Genomic DNA, 24,101 nt, shown 5'->3' with positions numbered 1-24,101 from the left:
GTTATCTGTTTTGTCCCGTCTAGTCCAGTTGTCTGTTATCCACCTGCAACTTTACCAGATCAGTGGTTACCTGTGTTGAGTCCTGAAGAGGTGTGAGGGATCTGCGCTTCTCCAGCTCTACTCTGCTCACCCTTCACCAGTCCATGAGATCTGCTGCGTGCGCTCCTTTGTTCCTTCAAGAATATTTTGAGACTATTTCTGTTGATCGGCCGTTGCTGCTCTGCCTTGTTTCCATTAAAGTTAACCTGCTTTTCGTCTCCTGAAGTTTCCTCACACAGCAGTCCTCGTGACAAAATAAGGTTGTGATTTGTTCGGATTCAGTGGCATCACTTCCCAACCTACAAACATTTCATACAACTTCTTAGAAATAATGAACGTATTGTATATATTAAGAAAAGCTGGAATAATAGTTCATTTGTTTGGTTACCAGAACATGTTGATACCTGGAAATCAAAATTTTTAACAAAACAAGGATGGGCCATACAAAATCTAAATATTACACTTCACATAATAGGAAAACATAGTACATGATTATGTAAACTATGCCAAGTGAAAGAAACAGTTGATGTGATGTTGTTATTCTGACCTAGTTATGAACAGGAAAGTAATGAACTACAAAAGAACTACAGAATATAGAATGCAAAGAATTTACCATCAGCAACATATTAAGTACAAAACAAGGATCTGGTAAAATTATAAAGGCAGTTTTCAAATTTATCAAGAATAATGGATATCCACTTTATTTTTCACGCAAGAGCGGACACTGCCATTTTTGAAATTTGTGTTAGATTTCCGGTAAGCCACTTCCGCTAATCATAGCGGAATTATCATAGCGGTGCTTGACCATAATCCATGCACCAGAACTGAATGTGGATGTGGCGCACACTATGATCTGCAGGCTGCAAGAAGCGTGTCGGCTTTGGTTAAAAGCATTATTGTAATGAGTGTGAACACGCTGGCAACCATCTTGTCACAGTCAGCTCGCTCACTCGTAACATTGTGTTTTAATGGTGCATGTACTTTTTAAATAACCATAACTTGCTTAATTTTCAAACGGTTTGGTTTGTTATAAACTTTAGAGATGTAGTTATGACACTGCTTACTTATGAATAATTATAACCATGGACTTCCAAATGAAAATAATATTGAACAGAACAGATAGGTGAAATTAATATAAACACGCACAAGGTACTTCTTATTTATGTTAAATCAATATATAGGCTACTAAAACTCAGTGTACAGAATGGCAACATGATATTATATATATATATATATACACTTTTATAATATGAATATTACTATTATAATAAAATAATTTGAATTATTACATGTTTATTTCTACTTCTTCATGGTTAAGTAAAGACATTTATAATGTTACAAAAGATTCTATTTCAAATAAATGCTGTTTTTAACTTTCTGTTCATCAAAGAATCCTAAAAAAAATGGTATACAACTGTTTTCAACATTGATAATAATCATAAATGTTTCTTGAGCATCAAATCTTCATATTAGAATGATTTCTGAAGGTTCATGCGACACTGAAGACTGGAGTAATGATGCTAAAAAATTCAGCTTTGATCACAGGAATAAATTATATTTTAAAATATATTAAAATCGAAAACAGTTATTTTAAATTGTAATAATATTTCACAATATTACTGTTTTTGGTTGTATTTTTGATGAAATAAATACAGTATTGGTGAGCATAAGTGACTTCTTTTAAAAACATTAAAAATCATACCGATCCCAAACTTTTGAACGGCAGTGCACATAAAGAAATGCTGCACTCACAGCTACTTGTTATTAGCCAGCTAATAACTACAACCACATCCCCAAAGATTGTATTTTAGACAAAAGATTAGTTGGCATAAAATCCTTATTAGTGTCAGTAAAACCTATATAAATGAACAGTTTGATTGTGGTCTCAGCGTTGATAACTTGCGCAAGTAGCCGTGATACACAACTAAGCTGCACGATTAAGTTGTTTTTTTCGAAAAGAAAAGCTGCAATTTCAACATGTTCACGCATCCAGAATTATAGCCACGTTAATAACGTTTGTAAGAAACCAAACTGTTTGTAAATCCGTCAAAATTTCAGCGAGAGAAGAGTATTTGTGTTTTTGTGCAGATCACAGATCTTACATCAGGTACCACAGAGCCCGCCAGAAAGCTTGCCTGTGACAAGATGGCCACCGGTGATGACGATAGAGACTCCGCCGTAAGACATCTCGCCTTTATTATGTTTATCTATGGATAGATCTCATCCTGTAGTACACCTATACTGAAATCACCTTACTCTCCAGCACAGGAGGGGGCGCCTAAATGGTATGCACCTAAAAAGCTGGTATGTGACCAACCAGTAAGAAGAAGATGTTGATGTGTCATCGCTCACCAAACTCTTCTGACTGAGAGCTGTGAAACTTTTTATTCTTCCCAAATTGGGAGTAATAATACTAATACAGAGCACTTTTATAGTATTTTAGCAGCATCCTGACTTAAATATTTCTACCTCAAACACTAGGTCAAATCTCTGATTTTGTTTCAGGAGTGTCACTATTAACAGTTGCTTAAAAGTCTCTATGCCTATTCTTCATGCCAATAGTTCCTCCACCCCCCCCCCCCCCCCCCCCCCCACCTCATTCATCATACTGATGTGCTTAGATGACCTTTAAATTGCCACTTAAAGCTCATTTCATTGTTGTCAGCCAGAGTTGGGTGTGATTAAAATGACTAATAATTAAATTACTTTTCACTTGAAAAGTAAATGGGTTACTCTTTATGTTTATGTTATTAAATTAGTTACTTCTGATGTAATTTCATTAAATACTGTATAGACTTTATAACAATTCTATAGAAAACAATAGTGGATTTAAACTAAGAATTTAATGTCTAATGTTAAAATGTATGTTTTAATGCAACCTCTTTTAAAATTACTTTGGTCAGTTTAAGAATAATATGCCGTTTGCAGCAATATGCAGAATTCAAAGTGCAGTTTCGTGTTTATTGTTGATATAGGATTTAGAAATTAATTAGTAATAAGTAATTTATAAGTAATAAGTAACTTACCCAAAACTGCTGTCAACATACGGAGACAAACCACATGATCACCACTTTTGATATCTATATAAAATATTATATATCATAAGATATATATAAGATCCTCATTTTCATTTAAAACCATCTAACACTAGCTCTAGTCCATGGCAAGTTAGATGAAGTTGAAATCGATTAGATTGCTATTTGTGCTATTATTTACAAATCTATACATTTATTTCTAAGTTTGTTTATTTTTTTATTTTGGTATAAAATAAAATAAACAATTCAGTAACTTTACATTTTGATACATGGATGTTTAAACATAACCCACAAAATTAAAATTAATAAAATGTTAATTAAGGAAAACATAATTTCAATAACTGAGTTATATATTTATTTTTATTTTCACAGGTCTGTTTCTGTCACCAGCAATTCACCTTCAGTGAAGCTCCTCCTACAGGACATCAGCCTAAGAGTGATGAAGACAGCGCTGAACAGTAAGATCATGAATGATCCAGAGTCCTGCAGAATAAAACATGAAGATACTGAAGAACAAAGAGGTTGGTGTTTATTCTTGATTATTCATTAATGACGCTGAAGGTCATTAAGGTTATAAAACTTCATCAGTGGTAATGGTGAATGCATTTTTGTTGTAGTTAAAACAGTCATAAGAGCTGTGAAATAACATAGTTACAGTATAACATAGCAAATAATATTTGGGACACGTTTCATTATCTGGGTGCAAAATGGAGCCTGAAATTTTTTTTCTTGACACTTTGTACTATTTTTGTTTTTGACAAATAGTCAAGGGATCTTTCAAGTCACCTTTATATCTATAACACTTTATACAATATAGATTGCTTTAAAGCAGCAGGTTCTATTTCGTTCTTCCTGACCGCCAGAGGCAGTGCTTCACACTGGATACTATCTCTCGTTGCCATGCATAGGTCGAGTCTAATACAAACAATGTCCCTCGTGACCAGGATGACTCGGGGTGCTCCTCTATTTAACCCCGTGACTTCCTGCAGACTGTCCCCTATAATCTTCTCGCGTGCACGTATGCAGGTCGTAGATTATGTAGAAAAAAAGAAAAGAAAAAAAAAACTCGAATCCGTTCTTCACAGCTTCGCAACAGAAAACATTTGTTGGTAAGTTAGTAAGACCACGCTTGGAGGGTGTGCACTCTGTATAGCGATTGGTATCTGAGCTACAATAGCTGCATACTCATCTATTGTGTTATTGAATGAGTCTAGCATTGCTGTAAAAAATAAAAATAAAAATAAAAAAAAATGTAAAGGGGTGCCCCTTGTGTATGTATATATATAACAATATAAACACAATAATTATAGGATTATATATATAATTATTATTATTTATTTTATTTTTATTTTTTGGTATATTTACATGTACACTTCAATAATTGGGTGTGTGTAATATATTGTATTGAATTTATTCTCTAGTAAGTTTTATGGCAAGGCTTGCTTAGGACAGTGACAGTCAGAGTGATTCCGCTCGACCTACCAAATATCTTCCGAAACCAGAATGGAAAAGTTACCTCATACTTGCACATTGTGCATGGCTGTTCTCCAGGCAGATGATGGGCATGACTGCTGCCCTTCCTGTTTAGGCCTAGAACACCTTAAACAGAGCCTCACGGAAGATGCCTGCATGAACTGTAGCGTCATGTCTTGGGAGAGGAGGACTTCGAGGATAACCATGGTGGAAGGGCTTTTGGGGGAGTCGGTACCTCCACCCCCACCACGTAAAACAACAAGTAAGCGTAAAAATACGGAATCAACCAGTGCTTCCGCTGGTAAAAGACCCAAGGAAGACCCTTTAGGGAAGAAGGTGGATGTGCTGACGGCTGAGTTTGCTCAGATTAAGGCTTTGCTTATGAAGTTGCAACCGGGCGAGAGACTAGTATCTTCAGTCGAAGCCCCTGCTATGGAGTCGCTCATTGGGGAGGAGGATATCCTTTCAATGGTGGCTTCTCAGAGCCAATTCTATGATGATGTTGATGGAGAGGTGCAGGTTTTATCTGATCATCAATCCCAATTCTCCCATGTTGGCTCCCAGGAAGCTGGTCATGGATCTGCAGAAGGTCCACAGTCAGAGCAAGAGCTAGTGAAGCAGGCTCTTCAGGCTGCATTGGCTCGCTTGGGTCTTGACACAGCCCCTGCTGTGGTAACCTCTTCTAGTGCTTTTTTCAGAGGTTCAGCGCAACCCTCTCCTCTTACAATTCCACCATCAAAGGATTATATCGAGGAGTTGCAAAGATGCTGGGCTAACCCTAGGTCGCTTACGCACCCCACTAGTGCAAGCAGGGCATTGGCTGCGATGCAGGATGCAGACACTTCTGGCTTGGGTCAGATGCCTAAGGTTGATCCACTTATTGCCTCTTTTGTTCTTTCCCCAGAGGAGGTATTGAGGCCTAATGTTCGGTGCCCCCGGCCTCAATGTAGGATTACAGATGACCATCTTATCCAGGCATATAATACAGCAGCACGAATGGGTCGCATTGGCAATTCTCTCTCCCATCTCATGTTGGCCCTGTCTCAATCCCTTCAATCATCAGGGAGTGATCCTTTTAACCAAAACTTAAGTGATGCCTCCCTTCAGGCAATAGCATTCATGACAAGAGAGCTGGGAAGGCTGATGTCAACGCTCACACAAGCACGCCGCCAAGTCTGGCTTGCACAATCACCTCTGTCTGAGGCATGTCGGAGGACACTAAGGGACCTTCCAGTAGTTCCAGGGCAACTCTTTGGGCCAGCTGCACAGGAGACACTGGAGCGTAGTGTCCAGGTGAATCAGACCAGGCAGCAGTTTGCTGACCTGAGGAGAGTTCCACAGGCTCACTTAAATTACCGTCAGCCTTCTAGGGGGTATGAACTACCACGCTCTACGGTTTCAACACGCTCAGGTGATGTTCACAGGGGCCAGCCTCCGAGATCACCGCGAGTAGGGAATTCTGCTCAGCGGCCCCGGGCTCGGGGTCAGCAAGTATTTCAGGCCCCTAGGGGTAGAGCACCTGGCCAACGGCCCACCAGGGATGCTAGAGGCCATGGACGTAGGTCCTGAAGGTCCGCGGCCGGCCGTCGGACAGTTTTCTTATCAGCAGCTCAGTTACTGGGAAGCAACAACTTCCGACCGATGGGTTATAGCAACACTAACCCAAGGGTACAAGCTGCAGTTCTGACGGCGGCCACCCGCCTTCAAAGGGGTCAGGATGACTGTAGTCTCAGACCCCAACAGTTCACTTGCCTTAAGACAAGAAGTAGCACAAGTCCTGGAGAAAGGTGCCATCGAACCAGTAGATTGGTCAGAACGACTAGGTGGGTTCTTCTCCATTTACTTCATCATTCCAAAGAAAGATGGCGGTGTAAGGCCCATACTCGACCTTCGCGGCCTCAACAAGTTCCTGAAGGTCTTACCATTTCGTATGTTGCGCATAACCGATGTTCTTCAGGCGGTCAAGCAGCAGCACTGGTTTACTACGGTAGACCTAAAGGATGCTTACTTCCATGTTCCAATTGCTCCTCAACACAGGCCGTTCCTCCGATTTGCATTCCAGGACCAGGTCTATCAATTCCGTGTCCTCCCATTCGGCCTTTCTCTGTCGCCACGAGTCTTCACCAGATGCATAGCGGCCGCACTGGCTCCAATCCAAGCCACAGGGCTACAGGTGCTTCCATACTTGGACGACTGGCTCCTTTGCTCCCACTCTCAGGAGTAGGCAGTGTTAGAAATCACACAGCTGCTCGCACATATTACTCGACTGGGCCTTTCTGTGAATTTCAGCAAGAGCCGATTAATTCCAAGTCAGTCTGTGAGGTTCCTAGGTCTCACGCTGGACTCACGGTCAATGAAAGCCACTCCATCAGAACAACGAGTGGACAATATACTACTCCTCCTTCAACGGTTTCGGAGGCAGGCCAGACTTCCATTCAGGTGCTTCCTCAGGCTCACAGGTATGTTGGCGGCAGCAGCGGCAGTCATACCATTGGGCCTCCTTTCACTACGCCCCTTTCAAATATGGGTGAACAGTCTCCACTTGAACCCCAGTTGGCACAGGAACAGGTTGATCAAGGTGACACAGCAATGCCTTCTGGCCCTGAAGTCTTGGAGGAGCAGATTGTATCTGACCAAGGGGGTTGTTCTGGGCATGATTCCCTCTCGGAGGGAGATAGTCCAGACCGATGCGTCCCTTACTGGCTGGGGGGCAGTCTGGCAACACAGAGCAGTCACAGGACAGTGGGGTCCTCGGGAAAAAGGCGAGAATATAAATACCCTGGAACTTTGTGCAGTTCAGCGAGCTCTGAAGCACCTCGCTCCGTTTTTGAAGGGCAGACATATCCTCGTCAGGTCGGACAACAAATCAGTGGTTTATCACATCAACCATCAAGGGGGCACAAGGTCCAGCCAATCCCTTCAAGTATCACAGGAAATGCTGACTTGGGCCTTCCCTCACTTTGCAAGCATCAGAGCAATGCATATCCCAGGGGTATCAAACGTGGTTCCAGATTTCTTGTCGCGCCACAGAATTCCATCGACGGAGTGGAGGCTCAACCCGGAAGTGGTAGAGATGATATGTCAGCGGTTTGGCAGGGCAGAAGTGGACCTATTTGCCTCGGCGACAACGACCCACTGCCGTCTCTGGTTCTCTCTTGCGGAGGAATCCAGTCCGCTGGGACAAGATGCTCTAGCCCACGCCTGGCCAGATCGGTTACTCTATGCCTTTCCCCCGATACCGATGATCGGGGTGACTGTTCACAGGGTTCTTCAAGAGCACCACAGGCTGCTGCTAGTGGCGCCAAACTGGCCGGGGAGACCGTGGTTTCCAGTGATGTACAGGCTCCTAGACGGGGATCCTTGGACCCTTCCCAGGAGAAAGGATCTCCTCCAGCAGTTGGAGGGTCAGATTTGGCACCCGAACCCAGACCGCCTGAAGCTCTGTGTGTGGCCTCTGAGGGGCCGGAACCACTCTTTGGAGCCTGCGATCAAAGGGTCCAGAACACCATATTGAACTCTAGAGCACCTTCCACCAGGAGTGCTTATGCCTATCGATGGAAGCTTTTCTCTGAGTGGTGTTCGGAGCAAGCAGTGGTCCCAGAGCACTGCCGTGTTCCTCTGGTTTTACGTTTTCTGCAGTCCCTATTAGAAAATAATAGAGCAGCTGCTACTTTAAGAGTTTATGTGGCTGCAATTTCAGCACATCACGTACGAATAGATGGTCAGCAATTGGGTTCTCATGCTTTGGTTACTCAGTTTCTTAGAGGTGCTCAGCGACTGCGCCCCCCTCAGTCCATTAGGGTTTCTTTATGGGACCTGGGCCTAGTCTTAAAGTCTCTTACATTGCCCCCGTTTGAACCTTTAGAGCAGAGCGATCTGAAGTGGATCTCATTGAAGGCAGCATTTCTCTTGGCCATTGCTTCGACTAAGCGGGTGAGTGAACTCCACGCGTTATCAGTTAACGCATCCTGTATGCGTTGGAACGCAGATGGCTCAGTCGTGACGTTATGGCCCAACCCAGCATTTCTCCCCGAGCGGCTTTCTGCCCTTTTTAGAAACCAGGCTATTGCGCTGGCAGTGTTTAATCCTCCAATGTCAAACGCGCTGGAAGAAAGTGGAAGCAAACTGCTGTGCCCAGTAAGAGCTCTCCGAGGCTATCTGAGAGCCACGGAAGTTTTTCGAAAATCAGACCAACTTTTTCTCTGTTACGGGGGCCCGAAAAGAGGTCAGCCCCTCTCAAAGCAGAGATTGTCGCAATGGGTAGTTGAGGTTATCACCCACGCTTACACATCTAATAAATATCCAGTGCCTTTGGGGGTGAGTTGCCATTCGACAAGAGGAATATCAACGTCTTGGGCTGCATTCTAAGTGACATCTGTGCAGCAGCTACGTGGTCATCAACAAATACATTTGCCAGATACTACAGGGTAAATGTGGCTGCTTCCGGTAATATTGGAACAGCTGTCCTCTCCGGACCCTCAACTTCCTCTTAACGGTGAGTAGGACCTCCTCGTGACCTTGTTGTTATAAGTCATCCAGTGTGAAGCACTGCCTCTGGCGGTCAGGAAGAACGAAATAGAATGAGAGTTACGTATGTAACTGCGGTTCTATGAGTTCTGGATGACCGCCAGAGCTTTCTGTCACTCGGAGTCAGGCGAGAAGATTCCGTAGGGACAGTCTGCAGGAAGTCACGGGGTTAAATAGAGGAGCACCCCGAGTCATCCTGGTCACGAGGGACATTGTTTGTATTAGACTCGACCTATGCATTGCAACGAGAGATAGTATCCAGTGTGAAGCACTGCCTCTGGCGGTCATCCAGAACTCATAGAACCGCAGTTACATACGTAACTCTCGTTTTTTTTTCTACTGGATTTTTTGGGGATTCCCTGACAGCAAGCGCTGTGATTGGTCTACTAGAACCCCTCCCTAGGTTTTCACATGCTCCCTATGCAAGTGCAATAGAGCCTGTCTGCAGCCTGCAAGACTTCAATTTATGCCCACTTCCAGTTTACACCCCTTCAGGTTACGCAAACTTCAAGTTATGCTCACTTCAAGTTTACACCCCTTCAGGTTATGCCAACTTCAAGTTACGCTCACTTCAAGTTTCTCAAGGTTTTTTTTTTTTTTTTTTGACTGCGCTGCACAGACCGGTCGGTGTATGATGTCAAAGTACCGTGAGAGCGATTAGAGCGAACACACAGTTCTGTATGCTTTTGAATCACTCTCGCACGAGTTAAACATAAACTGAACATACTAGAGTTGATTAAACTGACACTTAGCTGTTCAAGAACCGAAATGCTTGTTTTGGTATACAGTAAAGCAAGCTGCAATCTGCATTAGTGCGAGGGTAGCCTACTGATAAATTGCAAGAAACCATATTGCAATGTATTTTTTTATGAATTATTCCTCCCACCTCAACTAAAGTGTGAAGCAATCACTAATATATCCTTTTGGAATTGGGCTTTATTTCTTTTTTTTATAAATAATTTTAAACATATTTTGACGTCTTATTGTATGCCTGATTTGCTGATGATTCAAAATTTTGACTGATATCAACAGCACCTATGAACAATTAAATGCACGGCTGACAAACAAATCTTATGATACTTTTGAGAAAGATGAACAACAAGCACAGCCGTAACAAAATATTTTAATTGCAAGGCAACACAATGAGGGTTAAAGGACAAATGAGGAATCGTCTCTCAAAATCAACACAGCTGAACAAAAAATAACAAGGAAACAGTCGTAAACTGGTATAGAAAACAATAAATTAGGTCCTTCTAAAAAAATTAGCATATTGTGATAAAGTTAATTATTTTCCATAATGTAATGATAAAAATTAAACTTTCATATATTTTAGATTCATTGCACACCAACTGAAATATTTCAGGTCTTTTATTGTTTTAATACTGATGATTTTGGCATACAGCTCATGAAAACCCAAAATTCCTATCTCAAAAAATTTGCATATTTCATCCGACCAATAAAAGAAGTGTTTTTAATACAAAAAAAGTCAACCTTCAAATAATTATTTTCATATATGCACTTGTAGCCGGGTGGACTAACTCCACCTACTGAGAGATCGTGCACATGCTAGTAGTTGATTGGGCGCCGTGGGATGGCATATAAAGGAAGGGGATTTGGGCGAACGGATGTGTGCCTTGGCGGCGTCGGATGTCACTTTCATCCGTGGCCGCCTAAGGGTTAACCGCGGTCTGGTCTCCCTGTCTGCTTGGCACGTGCACCCGATTCGTCTCTGCGGCATGTTTCCGACTGAGCGTCTGTATCCCCGCATGGCGCGTGGCCATGAATGGGCCGATTACATCTGCCGGGTTATCGGCATATCTGAGGGCTCCCCTTGTGTATATAATGGGATCGAGCGACAAATCTAACTTGGGGAACGGTTGAGTGGGACTACGTTGCTGTTTTGCTTCAATGGTGTATCTCCTGGTAACTGCACACGCCGTGATGATCCGGTGTGCTGGTCGGTCGGCTTTTACTCCCGGCCATCTGTTTAACTCTGATGTTAAACTCTGATGTATGTTGTTCTACGATTAATCTCCGGATGACTATGCACGCCGTAAAGATACAGTGTGCTGGTTGGTCTGCCTTTACCCGCGGCCACCGTTTCAACTGTGATGCTATAGTTGTGAAGGGAGTTGATGTTTAGGATTGTTTGTTATTCGTTATAGTTTGCCGTGCATTCTGTGCATTGTATTGATCACTGTTGATTGAGTGAACTGTGTGTTTTGAATATGTTTTTTTCTCTTTGGAGAACAGTGATTTGTACGTTTTCTGTGTGTTATGGTGAGTTTATATTGTGTGTTTTAAATGTGCTGATCCATTTTTGTGTGATCTCTTCTTTTGTAGGAGCTGGAGGTTCCTGGAGGGGGTGTGGGGTGTGGCTAGCTTCCATTGTGTGTGGGGTGGTTACACTTATGTCGTGTGTCTATTTGTAGCTAATCTTCACGTGTGTGTGGGAGCGCGTGTATGGGGAAAGGGGCTCATATTAAATTAGCGGCTAGCCTGTACCTCCAGGTACCACCACTCCGGTCGACTGGGTTAATTGTGAGTATGTTGTTGTGTTTGATACAGATGGTGAATGTTACTGTGAAGTTGATCCTGAGATTCTGGTAACCTTTTTAAGTATTTATTATGTAAATGCATATGAGAAATAAAATTACTTATTTTTGCACATGTGTTTCACCCAAGTCTCTTTGCCCACGTTGATAACGAATCTGTGCGCCCTTAGGGCGGATAGTCCTCAGTATTCTGGGGTGGCGTAGGCGACATTTAGCTCTATTCTTCAATTAGCACGAGCCCATGCTGCCACACACTCAATACTTGGTCGGGAATCCTTTTGCAGAAATGACTGCTTCAATGCGGCGTGGCATGGAGGCAATCAGCCTGTGGCACTGCTGAGGTGTTATGGAAGCCCCGGATGCTTCGATAGCGGCCTTAAGCTCATCCAGAGTGTTGGGTCTTGCGTCTCTCAACTTTCTCTTCACAATATCCCACAGATTCTCTATGGGGTTCAGGTCAGGAGAGTTGGCAGGCCAATTGAGCACAGTAATACCATGGTCAGTAAACCATTTACCAGTGATTTTGGCATTGTGAGCAGGTGCCATTGAAATCTTAATCTCCATAAAGCTTTTCAGCAGATGGAAGCATGAAGTGCTCCAAAATCTCCTGATAGCTAGCTGCATTGACCCTGCCCTTGATAAAACACAGTGGACCAACACCAGCAGCTGACATGGCACCCCAGACCATCACTGACTGTGGGTACTTGAACCTGGACTTCAGGCATTTTGGCATTTCCTTCTCCCCAGTCTTCCTCCAGACTCTGGCACCTTGATTTCCGAATGACATGCAAAATTTGCTTTCATCCAAAAAAGTACTTTGGACCACTGAGCAACAGTCCAGGTCAGGCGCTTCTGCCGCTGTTTCTGGTTCAAAAGTGGCTTGACCTGGGGAATGCGGCACCTGTAGCCCATTTCCTGCACACGCCTGTGCACGGTGGCTCTGGATGTTTCTACTCCAGACTCAGTCCACTGCTTCCGCAGGTCCCCCAAGGTCTGGAATCGGTCCTTCTCCACAATCTTCCTCAGGGTCCGGTCACCTCTTCTCGTTGTGCAGCGTTTTTTGCCACACTTTTTCCTTTCCACAGACTTCCCACTGAGGTGCCTTGATACAGCACTCTGGGAACAGCCTATTTGTTCAGAAATTTCTTTCTGTGTCTTACCCTCTTGCTTGAGGGTGTCAATGATGGCCTTCTGGACAGCAGTCAGGTCGGCAGTCTTACCCATGATTGCGGTTTTGAGTAATGAAACAGGCTGGGAGTTTTTAAAAGCCTCAGGAATCTTTTGCAGGTGTTTAGAGTTAATTAGTTGATTCAGATGATTAGGTTAATAGCTCGTTTAGAGACCCTTTTCATGATATGCTAATTTTTTGAGATAGGAATTTTGGGTTTCCATGAGCTATATGCCAAAATCATCAGTATTAAAACAATAAAAGACCTGAAATATTTCAGTCGGTGTGCAATGAATCTAAAATATATGAAAGTTTAATTTTTATCATTACATTATGGAAAATAATTAACTTTATCACAATATGCTAATTTTTTTAGAAGGACCTGTACATCTATTAGGTGACATCTTACCCATGCATTTACATTTTAATAATAGAAAGTGACCACTCCATGGCGATCTGTGTTGTGTTGCTGGCATCTGTGGGACACTCAGCGAGATTGACAAGTTCAAAGTTCCAAACGCTTGCTCTGCCCTTGCTGCGATGTAAAAAGTGGCAATATGACTTATACACTTCGATTTACACGGTTATCTCTGGAAAATATTCTTACCATTGTCTCTATACGAGCTGGCATGTTGTGGCAAAAATCCTGTTAAACATCATTGCTGCGTAAGAGACACTCAGAGTCAAATTAATAAAAAGAGAAATATTTATTCTTGCAAGAATAGGTTCAGTCTAGTTCACAGAAGTTACGCTGTGCAAGAGAGTGACACACCACAGGAAGATATGAGACATCCTTTATACTCTTTTCAAGGTTCCTCCTCACCCGCTGTACCTTTCACCCACCCAGATAAAGTCCTTACTGCTGTTCAGTTTCTACTTAAAGACACAAACTGGTACTGAAATAAACTGGCCAAAACTGACCGTCCTTAAGGTCAGAGGTCCTGTCCCATATGTTCCTGAAACGTCACACACAAGCACGTACACACATATATTTTTATACATTGAATAGGTTCTCTCTCTTATGATACCTGTTAGGGATCAATGACCATTCAAATTTCTACTACACAGACAACATCTCGTTTTGAGTTTGACAAATCGTTTGGTTCTGTGTGATTTGGACAACTTCAAGTTACGCCCACTTCATGTTACGCCCCTCTCTTACAAGGGGGTAATCCATCAGCCGGAAACTGAAGCCTTCCGGGGGACGCCATTGTAGCAGAACTTCACCTGCTGTTAGCATTCCATTGACTCCCATTCCTTTTGGCGTCACTTTGACAACAAATAACTTTAAATCTGAGGCGTCCAAAGACTTCATTTGTTCATTATTTATTTCTAAAAAAACACGAAAATGTATAAAAGGCTCCATTACTTTGTATCTTACGTTATGGCCCCGTAGAAACCGTATTAGTAAAAATAGGCTAACGATTGCGTCATAACCATGAAACTTTCTGTCACATAGTAGAGAAATTACCGTATAGATAGGAGGAGAAGCTCACAGGCAATCTTTTACTGTCTATGAGGCAATCGGGGGGACATGGGAGCATAAAGTCGAGGGAGAAGCCCATAGATAGAGATTTCATTAAAGCAACGGGACAAAATATTTCAACAAAATTTTTGAGGAATTAGGTGATTCAGATTTGTCTTGGCACAGCTACTAGAAGATTTATGTGTCAGACAGGTTGCTCACGTCACATCTACGTCGTCAAGCTCAGTTTGAGCCTGCGCAGTACGCTCAGCCATCAGAGAGTGAGTGCTTCTAATCGGGCTTCACTTTTCTCCGTTGAAATCAAGGGGGTCACTCTGTCCATTTCTTTTACTGTCTATGCTCTCTAACAGTCCACAGACAGACCTATCTCCGACAACGACGCAGAAGTATAAATGAAAACCAACAGCCTACAGTGTAGAGGCTCCGGCGTAGGTCCGACACAAAAGTATAAATCTAGCCTTAAGACCTGATTTTTATATTAAAAACATGATTCATTTTTACCTAGAATTTATTAATATCAGCATTACACACATACCAAATACTGCATACTTTCTATAAACTATTCAAAAGTCAGTCATAATGGCATGAATAATAAGTTGAACGGTTTTAATCGCTACAAAGTTTAAACTGGCAAGGCTTAAAATATATCACATACCCTTATTCACTGGAATAATTAGACATTTTCAGGAAAGTAACAAACAAAACAGTAAACACATAATTGCATTGGTGTCCATCTCGAATGGCATGTTATAATTATTAATAATGTTTTTATTTGTATAATTTTCTAGTCTAGATTATGAAACATGGTGACAACACAATTTTTTTTAGTAATTAAAGCAAAGAAATGTACTTTACCTGTGAATAATGTGTGAATCCATCAAAGGCTTTTTCCTGTTTGCCGCCTGAGACGCTGGGATCCAGAATCCCTGAGACCCATTCAAACAGTTTGGAAACTGGATGGATATCTGATTTAAAGAAACCAAATGCTTAAATATCAGAGAAAATATAGGTAAATCCAATTAACGGTCAATCTCTAATATAAATGCTTCAAAATAATAGTTGTGTAATATTTTGATTTCTGCTTTGTAATATTACATCAGGGTTATTTTTTTATGATTTACTGAAAATGAAACCTTTCTTTGATTAAAGATGAAGACTTGCTGGAGGAGAATGAGGAGAGTGGAGAACCGAGTGAAGCGGAGAAGAAACATCATCATCTCAAAACTGGAGAAAAATTGCATGTTGCAAATTTTTTATTGAAAAGAAGAGCCAAACAATCTTTTACCTGCCCTCAGTGCGGGAAGAGTTTCACACTAAAAGGACACCTTAAGAAACACACAGCAATCCACACTGGAGAGAAGCCGCACACATGTGATCAGTGTGGGAGTACTTTTACCCAAATTGCCAGATTGAAAGTGCATCAGAGAATTCACACTGGAGAAAAACCTCACAAGTGTTCACACTGTGAGAAGAGATTCAGTCAGTCAGGAGACTTGAAAAGACATGAGAGGGTCCACACAGGAGAGAAGCCGCACACATGTGATCAGTGTGGGATGAGTTTTAGACGGGCAAACTCTTTTAAATTACATCAGCTGAAGAACCACGTGAAAGTTCATGCAAAGGAGAAGCCTCATGTGTGTTCTTTGTGTGGAAAGAGTTTTAGTGAGCAGAGTGCTTTAAAAAAACACCAGAAAAGACACAGTGGTGTGAAGAATTATATGTGCTTTGATTGTGGAAAGATGTTTTTTAATGATTCTCAACTAAAACTGATCCCAGAGAATTCACACGGGAGAAAAACTGTACAAGTGTTCACACTGTGACAAGAGATTCCGAAAGTCAGAACATCTGAAAACACACGAGAGGGTCCACACCAGAGAGAAACCTTTCATGTGATCAGTGTGGGAAGAGTTTCGCACGAAATGGACACCGTCAGAGTCACATGAAAATCCACACTGGAGAGAAGCCGTATCACTGCCTTAAGTGTGGGGAAAGTTTCACTTGGTTGTGTTCTCTACTTAATCATACAAAAAGCATACAAAATGCCGTTTTAGTGTGTATCCCTTTAAATGCAAATGAGCTGCTGCTGCGGGCACAGAGGGTGGAGCCTATATATTATAGCAGCCATATCACCCTGTAGCCCAAGACTGGTTGCCCACTGAAGCTAGGCAGGGCTGAGCCTGGTTAGTACCTGGATGAGAGACCTCCTGAGAAAACCAGGTTGCTGCTGGAAGAGGTGTTAGTGATCTGGTCTGTGTGGGTCCTCCTAACGCCCCAGTATAGTGACGGGGACACTATACTGTCAAAGAGCACCGTCCTTCGGATGAGACGTTAAACCGAGGTCCTGACTCTCTGTGGTCATTAAAAATCCCATGGCACTACTCGTAAAGAGTAGGGGTGTAACCCCGGTGTCCTGGCCACATTCCACCCATTGGCCCCTGCCAATCATGGCCTCCTAATAATCCCCATCCACTGAATTGGCTCTATCACTCTCTCTCCTCTCCAACTATAGCTGGTGTGTGGTGAGCGCACTGGCGCAGTTGTACTGTGGCTGCCGTCGAATCATCCAAGTGGATGCTGCACACTGGTGCTGGTTGAGGAGAGAACCCCTGATATGATTGTAAAGCGCTTTGGGTGTACAGTAGTACATATGAAAGCGCTATATAAATGCCTCATTCATTCATTTCATATAGATTACATAATCAGAGAATATTTGTTTTCGATTTGAATTGGTTTTTCGAAAAGTACACGTCAAGCTCTCTATATGTATATTTTTTTATAAGGCAAGCGGCCTATAACCCACTGATTTTTATTAATTTTAAACAAAAAACAAACTCTTCTGTATTTTTTTAGCTTTAAAGCAAATAATATCCGGATGACCTTTTTCATGAACTAGGTACAAAATTGAGCCCAAAATGTAAATTTTCTTTTACTTTTGGTTTTCAACGAATCAAATGAGCTTTAAGAAACATTTATACTGATGGCAAACATCAGGAATTCAGACTAAATATTTGCCTGAACTGTTTTATTTTACCTTTATTTATATCTGGTTCACATTTTTGGAACCAAATTTTGGAACCAAATAATCTCTATTAATTTTCTCTTAATTTAACACACAAAGGAAACAGGTGGTTATAAACCAAAAATTGTAGTGTGTGAGAATGCAAATAAATTCCTATGCAGCTGGAAAAGTTCCTTGCACAAATGCAATAGTTAATCGTGAGCACGCAAAAGGTTTCTTTTGTGCACACAAAAGTTTCTCGCGCACGAGAAAGTCTGTGTATTTTTTTAATTTTGCAATGGTCCTTTAGGGGCTCCATATATTTTCTTTTGGTTTGTTTAAAATGACAAAACAGCTAAACTGCTCATGATGTAAACCAATTCACTACTGTGTTCACAGAAAGTCAGACAATATAAAGATTTAAAAGTTTTTTAAAAAACAGAACAGAAGGGGATTTTCCACTATTAGAAAAGCATGAAAGGTTTGTAATATGAGACTGGTAAATGTGTCAAATGTGGTCAAGCAGAAACAGTAGAACATAAAATGTGATGCATATGTGAACCAAGATTTTGTCTAAGTTAAGCTTTAAAGTAGAAATGAAGCGGTCAGTCAAGTTTACATTATTTAGTTAAACTGATTTCCACTTTAAGATCTATAAATAATTTGTAACTCCCTGTTAGGAAATGGCCCAAATAATTTACCAATAAATATTTAATTGCTTAAAAGAAACCAGATCAATAGAATTTACAGTTTTAATAATATATATATTTTTTTTTATAAACAGGGGGACGGTAGCCTACATCTCCCTTGTTTGTCCCAACTTCCCAACCATTATGCGCTCCACACTCCTATCCATTAGGTGGCGGGAATGCACCATTTAAGTTGGTGTGCCAACTGCCATAAAACACCAGAAGAAGAAAAAGAAGAAGTAGACGAGGACGAGACGTCATCGCTGAGTTAGCGGTGCCCTGTACCTACGCGTTAGTTTATTTATGTTGTTATAGTTCAAAATTATAAGTCGAAGAGTTATTGACAAATACTTCATATTAAGCCAGTGAGTAGCCACGTGGGACCCTTTAAATCTATCATCAAAGGTAAACGTGATTTGAATATAAATGTGAATTAAGTTTGATAAATAACATATTGAAATATTAGTTAGCGCTGTCGCACTCTTCATTTTTAAGGTAACTCATATGACCTTTTCTGAACAACGATTTAATTCTTTTATTGCTAAGAATGTAAATTACTTATTTGAAAATCGAACTGTAGATTCATATTTATTGACATATTATGCTGCTGTGCGGAAGTTATAACTAACTGTTATATTTATATATACTGTATATTAACTGTTCATTTCTCTAACCGAGAGGAAGTGGAAAAAAACTGAAGATTCATTTATATTTGTTTTGGGTGTATTATTGATGTTTTATTGTGAGTATTATTTATAAATTTACTATTAGATTGTGAGCAGTAATACTACAAAGCAGTTTTATAATCTTTTAGCAGCATACATTCTGACTCATATAATGTTTCTACCAGAAACACATAATAGTAGTTTCTGTTTTCACCTCATTCATTATCCTAATGTCTTCAGAGCACATGTGCCATTTAAAGTTAATTTCATCAGTGTCAAAAGACAGAGGCTATCTACCATCACCACTTTTGATATCTACTAGATACACATCTCTTAGAGCATTTTTTGTTATAGTCTTTGACTGATTCCTCATTTTCACATAACAAGAGTTAACAAAAGCACTGGTACATGGCAAGTTAAATGAAGTTGAAATCAAGTGGACTGTTGTTTGCAAATCTTGTCATTTATTTCTAAGTTTATTTTTTATTCTAACATTATTTATATTTGGATCTTTTTAATTGTGGTGTATATAGGTTTACATATGTATATAAGTATGTGTACATATATATATATTAATTCAAACTTGTTTTCTAACTTACACTAAACTAGCCTGCTGCGCAGCAGAAAATAACAGACAGGCTCCAGCAAATGTCCTTGAAATGCTTTAATCACGGCTAGGAGAGTTCTCGAGCAGTTCTCAGAGAATCTCCCTAGAAGAAGCAAGGCCTGAGGATCTCAGACAAATCCGATTGAGAATCCCACCAGTGAACACTAATACTACAGTTTTTATAATGTAACATGATACATCACCACGAGTTCTCAAACCCAGACATCTCAAAACAGAATCATCATGACTAACATATCACGCTCTCCATCATCACGATTGGTTACATTGTCAAAGCAAGTCCCCCCTTTCATTACCCTTTGTTAGTAACATCAGCAAAAATATCCTGTATCATCAAAAACATTGTGAGGGGTTGATATTTTAATCAATTTTTTCACAATATAACGGTTAGTCCAATTTCAAAGTTCGTTTTGACCAAAGTTATTAAGTCAAAAGTCAGGAGGTGAGAGTTTGTCTGCTACATCCTAGAGAAAAAGGAAGTAAGCTCAATTTAGATTTATTGTTAGAATCAGGAATGGAAGTTTTAGTCATCTTCAGACATAGGACCAACAGAAGTGTTAGAACTTATCACGAGATGTTAGTATAATTCATATCTTTATGGTTAGTATCATAATTAATCTTTCTCGATTAAAAAAACCATCACACAACCATACACATAAATGCTTAAAATACGTAAATTAAGGAAAATATCAATTCAATCATTTATTTTTGCAGGTCTGCTTCTGTCACGCATCAATTCACCTTCAGTGAAGCTCCTCCTACAGGGCATTACCAATAAATGTTTTCATCAGCCTAAGAGTGTTGACAGAGTTGAACGGTGAGAACATGAGTGATCCAGAGTCCTGCAGAATAAAACATGAAGATACTGAAGAACAAAGAGGTTGGTGTTTATTCTTGATTCTTCATTAATGATGATGAAGGTCATTAAGGTTATAAACTTAATCAGTGGTAATGGTGACTGCATGTTTTGGTTGTTGTTAGAAAAGTCATAAGAGCTGTGAAATAACATAGTTAAAGTAGCAAACAATATATGGATACAAAATGAAGCCTGAAACTAAATTTTTGTTTTCAACAATTAGTCAAGTTACTTTTCAAGTCACCTTTATTTCTATAACACTTTATACAATAAAGATTTTATTTTTTATTTTTACTGTACTTAACTCAGAATTCCCTGAATTCCTGAAAGTGAGACAAGACCGGTTAGCTGGCTTGTTTCTTCTTGCTGGTAGATCAGACAAACTCAGATAAATTTTTGGGTGAACTAACCCTTTAACTTCATATTGGTTCTTTGTTTTAAACAGTTTTAAATTAGGCTAGATAGTTAACTCATCCAGTCATGCTCTATCAATAAGAGTCTCACATGGGGAGATTGGAATTTCTTTGTGTGCCTGAAGTGCAGGGTGGAATTTGACAATTTAAGTGCAATAAACTGTGAAAGGGAACTCAATTCAGCAACATGCAAGAACCGAATTGAGTTGTTTTACATCTTATTGGCCCTCATTTATCAAAAGTGCGTAGACCAAATTTCCAGCGTACACATGGCGTACACCCAAAATAACGGTGACTTTGATATTTATCTATATGGACGTTGGCGTACGGCACGCTCGAATCCTACGCCAGCTCAGGAGGTGGTGTACATGTACGCACGTTTTGAGTTAGTGCGGAAATGCGCAGAAAAACAATTCCTAACACCACAAAACGCACTGACAAACTAAAAGATATGAGGAGCTCTTTTCCATAACGCGATAAACGCCATTTTTAAAAATAAATTAGTATTTTATTTCTATTAATAAACTAGTGTTGTGTCTGCAAAGATGAAATTGATGATCACCATCTCCGTAGTGAACGCGCCTATAGAGAGATTAGCCTATTTATTTTCGTTTATAATTGTTTCGTTTAAAGACATTTCAAGCTTTCTTTATAGATATATTTCTCATGTCTGTGAGGCATATACTGAGTTTCGGTTAATTTGTGATGAGATGCGCTCCAGTTCACGTTCAATGCAAGGGACCGCGTCCGCGCCTCCATGCCATGACTCATGATTATATTGTCGGCTATTTGCTTCTTATTTATTAAATCCAGGCAATTGGTTGATGAAAAAAATATTAAAATTAAGATACAATTTATACAAAACGAAATTCACTTTAAAGAAAGGCTTTCTACAAAACAAAACTTAATTAAGTGGCCAAAATCATGTCTGAGCATGTCTCCCGAATCCCGATATATTGTGCATCCTATCTTAGCCTATGTTCACTTTTCATAATCAACATAGATGGGGAAAAAATAACATTATAATTTTTTAACAAATATGAAACTAAATGCACTTAGTTAATGGCTACAACACATAGCCTAATAGTAGGCCTGAATATTGTTATCATTACTTTTTTCAAGTTCGGCACGAATGACTATTAGCCTAAATGTGTTACTAAATTATATGAATGTATTTTTAACATTGTTGTATTTAAGGACTGTATTTGTGTGTTATTTTTAAATTATTTGTTTTATGTGGTGGACAATATTGGAATGTGACATTGGAAATATTTATTTTATTTTTACTATTTAATTTATTTTACTATTTATTTTGTTTAGCTTTTATTTATTTGATGCAGTTGCACTTATTTAATTTATATTCATTTATAGTATGAGTCCCTGATTATATGTTGCATGTTCTCTTGTTGTTGTTTTTTTTTTTAGACAAAAAATTGATGGATTTATAGCGTTTTGAAAAAACAAAACAATTAACTTTAAATTTATCATCAACAATATTGTTGTTTGATTCAATAATAATTTTTCATGATGGTGATGGTCTCGATCTCCAGAGAAGTGTCTCCTCTTTGCCGCCTTCCGTGTGTCCATGGCGTAAAATGAGGGTGTGGGGGAAGCGGATACTTGAATATATAGGGGCGTGTTATTCTAATGACGATCGTTTTCAGCCGCGGCATTTATCAAGGGCAGGTATTGCGTACACCTGGATTTCAAAGGTACGCAAGCTTCATAAATCAGGCGGTGAGAGGAGTGTAAGCATAATCTTACGCCAACATTTACGCCCGTTTCTACGCAAGAATGATAAATGAGGGCCATTGTGCTTAAATGGTCAAATACTGCCCTGCACCTCAGGCACACAAAGAAATCCCAATCTCTCCATGTGAGACTCGTATCAGTAGAGCCTGAAAAAGTTGAAACTGGCGGGAGTTAAAAATGCATGAATAAAAAAACTTATTGATGCAACACTGCAACGGGTTTATCTGTCAACTGGTGTATTGCACACTGATTTTCACTGAAATAATTAAACATTTTCTAGAAAATAACAAAGAAAACCGAAAATGCAAAATTGCTTTAGTGTTCATCTCGCATGGCATGTTGTCAGAATGGCATAGAAAGTTTTCTTCATTTAAAAAAATCATAAAAATCTCTCTTCCAGATGTCAAAATCAGAGACAACAAAGCTGAGATGCCTGCAGAAAATCTAACAATCCCATTTGCAACTCACATTTTCATACAGTTTTGAACCATGATCTCATCACGTTTTTTCTCCTTTTTTCTTTTCTTGTGCATAAAATTACTTTATTTTGTGTATTTGTATATTATGTTTGTTGCTGTTTTTAAACGACTCGCTACCGTGTGCCTGTTAGCACAAGGACTATGAATCGGCATCAAACGCACAATAACTGGAATTTAAAAACTGTGAAGAAACAAATGATCAATAAACTGTTGGACAGATATACACTAGGATTTGTGCGCTCGACATTTCTTCGCTTTATGCCGTGAACTTTTAAATGCGCACTTGTGCAGCGCAGCGCTGCACACTGTGACTCCATGTTGCTTTGAGCACATCATTCTGCACCCACGATGCGCATACGCGCTTTGTGCGCTCTGTTTTGAAGCGTTCATGGTTTTGCGCACTGAAAGATTATTAAAAGCCTATATATTTGTTTATACCTATCCTGCACAATACATTTAAAATAAGTATAATTTAATTGTATATTATTTCTGTGTAGTGTAGGCTATATAAATATATACACTTCTGAATTCAATTACCGTTTCGCACAGTTCCGGTATTTTTCAAAAACACTAACGGTTCTGAATAAGGACCGATTCTCGGTTCCCAACCCTACCCAAGAGCTGCCATCATTGGGGAACATAAATAGCATGACGAATCGACACATTTAACGAAAATGTACTACTTTACGTGATCGATTACGTTGACTCGTCATTCTAGCCCTAATTGTTTTATTACCTGCTGATTTGTTTTTATGGTGGCATCCTGCCAGTCGGTTTATTATAAAAATAAATAAAAGATTTGTGCTTTCAGCAATTTGCAATGAGAGACTGAAAAAGATTAGTACATGCATGAATCATTGAGTAAATAGCGGACTTGCAAAGTCTAAATTCAACAAAAAATGCTTGTTTTAAGCAAACAAACACTTGTTTTTGTGAAACATTGTACACTGTAAAACTTTTCACTGTACATTTACAGTAAAATACTGGCAAGCTTTATAATGGCAGTGAATTGCTGTTTCTGTTCTGAAGTCCATAAAAGTGCAAAATCCCATTCAAAGTCTGCAAGTTTTCGCAGAAGTGAGGAAACCTAAGTTACTTGTCCTTTTTTTTTTAATCCATTATCAGGAGTGATGTCAAGAAAGCATCTAAAAGTCAGAAAAGAAAAAAAAACGATGACATATTATTGAGTGTATATATTTTGACAGAGAGAGAGAGAGACAGCACAGATGATGTGTAAATAGAAACCAGATATCTGTTTTAATGACTAGTTTGTTTGGATAAAACTGAAAAACATGGGAAAAAATGCGATGTTGTGATCAATAACTGGTATTTTTTCTGCCC

At 39.9% G+C, this 24,101-nt stretch overlaps 1 protein-coding gene across 2 annotated transcripts in view; it reads left to right on the top strand.

Moving 5' to 3' along the window:
- Nucleotides 1-3,497: 3,497 nt before the first annotated feature.
- Nucleotides 3,498-24,101, top strand: part of LOC143735399 (uncharacterized) — a 49,998-nt gene continuing 29,394 nt past the window's right edge. The window contains exons 1-3 of one of the 2 annotated variants that reach the window (XR_013203165.1): nt 3,498-3,595; nt 15,167-15,292; nt 15,433-15,553. Coding sequence is in view for 1 of the 2 variants with exons in the window: in XM_077225509.1 (XP_077081624.1) it covers nt 3,514-3,595 (82 nt within the window). In the remaining variant the exon portion in view is untranslated. Of the gene's footprint in view, nt 3,596-15,166; nt 15,293-15,432; nt 15,554-24,101 lie in introns of those variants that run through there. The other variant, XM_077225509.1, reaches the window with a different exon arrangement.

Source organism: Siphateles boraxobius, unplaced genomic scaffold (genome assembly GCF_051911475.1).
Source record: "Siphateles boraxobius isolate OS27281-9 unplaced genomic scaffold, OSU_SipBor_1 13, whole genome shotgun sequence".
Taxonomy (NCBI): Eukaryota; Metazoa; Chordata; class Actinopteri; order Cypriniformes; family Leuciscidae; genus Siphateles; species Siphateles boraxobius.
Note: the sequence above shows the minus strand (reverse complement) of the source record. Positions and strands in the feature narration are given on the sequence as shown.